This window comes from Hordeum vulgare, chromosome 4H (genome assembly GCF_904849725.1).
Source record: "Hordeum vulgare subsp. vulgare chromosome 4H, MorexV3_pseudomolecules_assembly, whole genome shotgun sequence".
Lineage (NCBI taxonomy): Eukaryota > Viridiplantae > Streptophyta > Magnoliopsida > Poales > Poaceae > Hordeum > Hordeum vulgare.
The window spans coordinates 399,519,299-399,526,023 of NC_058521.1; the positions used below are offsets into that span (position 1 = coordinate 399,519,299).

General features: G+C 46.2%; 1 protein-coding gene across 1 annotated transcript; it reads left to right on the forward strand.

Annotated features, from left to right (window-relative positions):
• Positions 1–237: 237 nt before the first annotated feature.
• Positions 238–6,379, forward strand: LOC123448726 (cytochrome P450 714B3-like). The gene is made up of 5 exons (XM_045125707.1): positions 238–725; positions 4,267–4,493; positions 5,023–5,270; positions 5,354–5,699; positions 5,805–6,379. The coding sequence occupies exons 1-5, from the start codon at positions 416–418 to the stop codon at positions 6,240–6,242; spliced, it is 1,569 nt and encodes a 522-aa protein (XP_044981642.1). The 5' UTR covers positions 238–415; the 3' UTR covers positions 6,243–6,379.
• Positions 6,380–6,725: the final 346 nt, after the last annotated feature.

A 6,725-nucleotide genomic window follows, 5' to 3' on the forward strand; every position in this document is an offset into this window, starting at 1 on the left:
CGCAGATAAAAAAAGGAGGAGAATATAAAAAGTGAAGAAAATAAAACGCAGATAAAAAAAGGAGGAGAATATAAAAAGTGAAGAAAATAAAACGCGGGATAGACACGGACGCAGTACACACTTTTTTGTTGCTGAGATTGAGAAAACGCAGTAGACACTTTGGATATTAGGCAAGGGCCCGGCCCACACTCTCACTGCTGGTGATGGATTTCGTTTCGGGGGAGACGTTCCATGCCATAGTTGGCGTTTGGACTCTACCACCTTTCCCCACTTGTTTCCCCCATATAACACAGTACCACCTCCGCCTAGCTAGCTAACTTCTTCACCCCCACACGCTCTGACACTCCTCACACAGAGAGAAGTGCAGAGAGATCAAGTTGTTAGACAACTTAAAGAGAGAGAGAGAGAGAGAGAGATGATGGACATGGAGATGGAGGTGGGCATGGTGATGAAGGTGCTGCTAGGCCTATGCTGCGTGGGGGCGTGCTCCCTCGCGCTCTACCTCTACTACACCGTGTGGGTGGTGCCGCAGAGGCTTCTCGCGGGGTTCAGGAGGCAGGGCATCGGCGGCCCGCGCCCGTCTTTCCCTTACGGCAACATGGCCGACATGAGGGAGGCGGTCGCCGCCGCAAAGTCGGCTCGCCGATCCGGCGGCCGCATGCGCATCGTCCACGACTACCGCCCAGCCGTGTTGCCCTTCTACGAGAAATGGAGAAAAGAGCATGGTATGCATCTCCGGCCATCAGCTTACATATGGTTTATTTGTTCACCCTTTAAGCATCTTCTTCTTCCTGTTACATACATATTTGGTCTCCTTTTTTCAGCCCAGTTCTTAATATATCCCTTAAAATTTAAAAACCAAGTCCGCTCCATATTTGCACCTCTCATGTATGTCGCCCGGCCGTCTGGCATCCACCACCAAATAATTTGCAGCGTCGCCCCCAAAGAAGAGAGAGAGAGGGAGACGGAACTTATATAAAAGTTTTTTCTGTTGTTGAGGGATAACAGAGCCCAGCCCATATATTAGCACATACTTTTTCTCCGTTTCAAAATAAATGTCTTAAGTTTAATATAATTTTGTACTAACTCTAGTATAAAGTTAAGACAGTTATTTTAAGACAGAATAAATACATTAATGCATACATATATATATATATATATATATATATATATATATATAGCCGAATGATTGATTCATTCCATTGTCAGGCACTCATGCATCTCCATATAGCAACAAACAAAGGTTTACCATTTTCAAAACCTGGCATCACCAAGTGCAATCTCTCTCGGGACCTAGCAATGATGAGGTTCCAGCCGAGCAGTATGAGTATTAAATAAAAATCGTTTCCTTGAATAAATAAATCAACCTGTCATTCATTCGGTAGTACCGTGATGTGGATCTTAAGTTATTTCTACAAGTTGCAACGTTAACAGGTCGACTAAGCTTGTGGTTGTGTGCAGCTCTCATGCTGCTGAATTTCGGAATTCGGCCTTTCCTGTTGCTGCATGACGCTGTTGGATAGCAAAGATAAATACAGTACCTGTTGTACTATAGTATTAGGTGAGCTGGGCGCCATCAGCTTGCACGATTTAACTGATCTCTCGGACCCACCTTACTAAAACCGAATGATGTAACAGGAGAGGACATGCAGTACCTGTTGTATTATACTCCCTCCGTACCTAAATATAAGTCTTTTTAAAGATTTCACTAAGTGACTACATACGAAGTAAAATGAATGAATGTACATTCTAAAATATGTCTAAATACGTCCGTACGTAGATTGTAGTGAAATCTTTTCAAAGACTTATATTTAGGAACGGAGGGAGTAGTACTGTATTTTTTTAATTTGAGAACAGGAAAAAAAACCACGTAACTGTAGAGAGCTGAAATGAGTCAAGGCGGTGAACTCCCTGTAGATCCTATCCTCTCGCTTTGGCGTGATGCAAAGGACATAGCCGTGAGCTAGCCACCTACAGTACTAGGTAGTTACGCAGCAGCATGTGCATCCGAGCTCCCCCAGAATGAATAAATCTGTTCGTCCTTGATGCATGCATGTAACATCACTGGCTAATGCTTGATATATATATACAGTAGTGCGCTTCTGCCGGATTAAATTTAATTTTCTTCCGCGTAGCTAGCACAAAGACAGAATCAAGTCATAAGGACATGATCGATAGCGTAGGTTAGATTAGATTAGATTAGAAGAATATAGTTTCACACGGTCCAAAAAGAAGTAGAAGAAGAAGAAAAAGAAATTCAGATTATCCATGCAGCAGCAGGGAAGGATAGAAAGGCGAATACAGTAGTAGGCAGCCCCGACATATCACATCAGGTGGGTGAGTAGGCAACGCAACATAGTTTTGGTCTGTGTGCCGTACGTACGAGACCACCTCTCGCTTCCCAACGCCAACGCCAGCAACAGCAACTTCAACCTCAACGCCATGCCTCCACCGGCGCCGGGGTGGATCATGTGTGGACCGGGGCCAGGGCACGATTGGACCGCCGGCACGTCCATGTCGCGCGCGCGCAGAGGACTTGGGAGCTATCGCCCCCGTGTGCGCCTGCATGCATGCGCGTGGGCTCGCGGCTGATTTGGCCGCCGCCAGCCAGAGCGCGCGCGCGCGCTTGTCTGCTGCTCTCCTCGTCCACCGCTTTGCCGTGACCGCGAAGGGGCGCGTACTGATGAGGCGATCGGCCGATGGAGACGCCGCTCAACTTGGCTGCCGGTTGTGTCCTCTCGTCTGTCCCATTCCGCAAGGCCTGCGCTTTCACCTTTTCTTTTCTTAAGCGGCGTGACTCCATCGCCATTCGCCGGGAGGACCCGGACTCCCGTTGGATGCCCAACGTCGTGTCGGTTTCCGGTCGTTCCGCCGAGCTACTCCAATAGAGTCGTCGATGGTGACCGGCAACCCAATGGCAATGGCAAGAACGATCCTTAAGATACTACATTCCTACTCTTTCTCTCTCTCTCTTTCTCCCTCCTTTTTCTTTTTGATTTTTTTAATAAACCGGGCATAACCCCTTTCCATTACTCTCATAATGAAAATACAAAGTTTTTTCAAACCAGAGACAAGGGGACGGAAAAGAGAAAAACGGATTTAACGCATCGTCAGAAAACCCATCATAGAAACTCGCATACAAGACACCTGCTGTGAGACGAAAACCCGACGGCACCTAAAAGTCTCACCCTAACAGAACTAACGAGAGCAACATAAGTTTAGCTTCACACACGAGCACACCCACGCAGGGGTTAGGGAACCAAAACGAACAGGAGGTGTGCTTCGGTACAACCCCCTCCCTCACAAAACGTATAAAGGAGAATGTATACCCATCTCATATTGTACACTATAGGCCGTCATACGTATGCTATATGAGGTGGATATACGTATGGCGGCCTATAGTGTACAATAAAACGTGGATATACATTCTCCTTTATACGTTTTGTGGGGGAGGAGGGTTGTACCGAAGCAAAAGTGAACGAACAGAAGACCAAGAACAAAAGCACCCAAAAAGATCAGTAGGTAAAGATACTCCAGCAGCAAGCCCATGTCCATCCTTTTAAGGTGTCATTGGATCGTCTGTTGCTGCAGCACATATCCGCATCATGTTAGTGGTATTGTTCCTTGGCATCCGAGCTCCCTTCTCCATTGCTTCGTGGTCCACGCCCTTCGGTAGACATGTCTAGTAGTTAAGGAATACGCATGAAGACAAAGTTGTCATAATCGTAACCGAAGTCTTAGAATCTTACGATTTTATGGTCCAAACTAGACGCTCCGATTCTACGATTTTTCTAATAGAATCTAAGTTTCTACGATCCTGATAGTTAAGATTCTACGACTCACGATCCTAGCAACGGATCTCCGATCGGATTCAGAATCGCGATTCTGACATAGTTACATGCAGAGTAAACTATCTCAAAAGGGGGTTTTGGTGACTTAAATTCGAAGGTAGCACGATTACGACTATTCCATATTACCTAGCAAACAACAACTAAGCCAAAGGTATAAAACTTAGCTACAGGAAGAAAGACATAGCACCAGGAGTAATATTGCCAAATATTATTGGGGTAAGAATCAGTTCCCAACTCAAGCTCCTTTTTTCTTTTTGATTGATTGATGAATCGGGATGCACTCATTATTTTCCCAACAATACAGTTGAGTTCATCTTGGTTCTACTAGACTACTACGTATGATGAAGATGCATTATCTATCTATCTACTCGTAGGGCGGGATTCTGATTCATTCATTAACATGCATCAAGTGCAGGTCCAGTGTTCACTTACTCGATGGGGAACGTGGTGTTCCTTCACGTGAGCCGGCCAGACGTGGTCCGGGACATCAACCTCTGCGTCTCGCTGGACCTCGGCAAGAGCTCCTACCTAAAGGCCACGCACGAGCCGCTGTTCGGCAGAGGCATCCTCAAATCCAACGGGGAGGCATGGGCCCACCAGAGGAAGATCATTGCGCCTGAGTTCTTTCTCGACAAGGTCAAGGTAATCAATCAATCATCTACTCCTACTCCTATTAGTACTACTACTAGCACTGTCTTGTATGATGATGATCAAGCAAACCACAGCCACTTATTACTCCTACTAGTTCGCTCGCTGTGACAATTCAACAAGAGAGAGAGAGGGGCAAAAACGGCACCCCCTCCGATGTCCGATCCATATTAGTTCCTTCCGTAAATTAATATAAAAACGTTTAGATCATTATTTTATTAATCTAAACGCTTTTATATTAGTAGTTGACAAAGGACGTACAAAGTTATATGAATCGGAGGGAGTAGCATTCTGAGTTCCAGCTAGATAATGCGTCGTGAGTGTTCTCATTTGGACCATGCCCAACAGCAATCAAAACAACACTCTGATCCAGCTAGATAGTGTCTGATATGATTCTAATTAATTAGGACCACTTACAGTAAGTAATCCTGCATTATTCGGCGTTGCTGTAGTATGTATGTAAGACCAGCTAGCTAGCATATACAGTATACAGGTAGACTCATTTTGTATATAACCAAACCAGGGAATGGTGGATCTGATGGTAGATTCCGCACAAACGCTGCTCGAGTCATGGGAAGCGAGGGTCGACAAAAGTGGCGGCACTGTAGACATCAAGATTGACGACGACATTCGAGCCTACTCCGCAGATGTCATCTCCAGGACATGCTTCGGAAGCAGCTACGTCAAAGGAAAGAAAATCTTCCTGAAGCTCAGAGAACTGCAGAAGGCCGTGTCCAAGCCAAATGTGCTGGCTGAAATGACCGGCCTACGGTGAGCAAAAGCACACAAGAAAAACACATAAAATGTCAACAGGATCAAATGAGATCTGCTCAACAGATTTTGAATGCCTGCAGGTTCTTTCCTACAAAGAAGAACAGGCAGGCGTGGGGGCTTCACAAACAAGTGCACAGACTGATACTAGAGATCGTCAAGGAAAGCGGAGAGGACAAGAATTTACTGCGTGCCATTCTTCACAGCGCAAGCAGCAGCAAGGTGGGGCTGGGCGAGGCAGAGAACTTTATAGTGGACAACTGCAAGAGCATATATTTTGCAGGATACGAGAGCACAGCTGTAACAGCTGCCTGGTGTCTAATGCTCCTTGGACTGCACCCAGAATGGCAGGACCGGGTCCGGCAAGAGGTCCTGGAGGTCTGCGGGGGCCGTCCGCTAGACTCCCAATCACTGCAGAAAATGAAGAATGTATGCATATATGATATATGTATATGCTCCCCCATCTTCAGAAACTGATCCTGTTACTTATGATAGCTCCCTGACTTGACTTGAAGTTGGCCTTTGGAAATGCAGCTGACGATGGTGATTCAGGAAACTCTGAGGCTGTACCCAGCAGGCGCGTTTGTGTCAAGGATGGCCCTTCAGGAACTGAAGCTGGGGGGCGTACACATACCTAAAGGTGTCAACATCTACATCCCTGTCTCCACCATGCACCTTGACCCCAAGCTGTGGGGTCCTGATGCCAAGGAGTTCAACCCGGCACGCTTCTCCGACGCTCGACCCCAGCTGCACTCCTACTTGCCATTTGGCGCCGGCGCTCGGACCTGCCTCGGCCAAGGGTTCGCCACGGCGGAGCTCAAGATACTCATATCTCTCATCATCTCCAAGTTTGCGCTCAGGCTCTCGCCACTCTATCAGCATTCTCCAGCACTCAAACTCATAGTCGAGCCAGAGTTCGGCGTCGACATCACCTTAACCAAAGTGCAGACTGCTTCTACTACCACGTACTAATTAAGAGAGGCAATGTGGTCTGGATATAATAATGCAAAGAAATTTGTACGTGGTTTAATCAATGAATGCAGCTTTCTTGAGAAAATGTACAGATACACGTGTGGTTTGTTCAGGTATGATCGTTCTTGTGGGTTTAACTAGCGGAAGGTGCCAGATGAGTAAATGTCCTAATTTTTCATTCGACGTCATACGGAGAACAGTCGCAGCTGTTATGATGCGATCGAATACCCAGATCAGAATACAACATTGATCATAAGCATGTGAATAAAGGAACACAAAATCCTGCGTGGAGCACTAGGCATGCACCATACTTGTCTGACGAACATAGCGCGAACCTCTCTCTCCAACTTGCAACACAAAATGTGCGAATGGGTCAATCATCCTTTTCTTTTGGAAAAAAAAGTCAAAAGAGTTGTCATTTTCATTAATTAAGGAAAGAGTTTTTGTCACGCACACACGACAAAGCGGCAAAAATCTAAACAA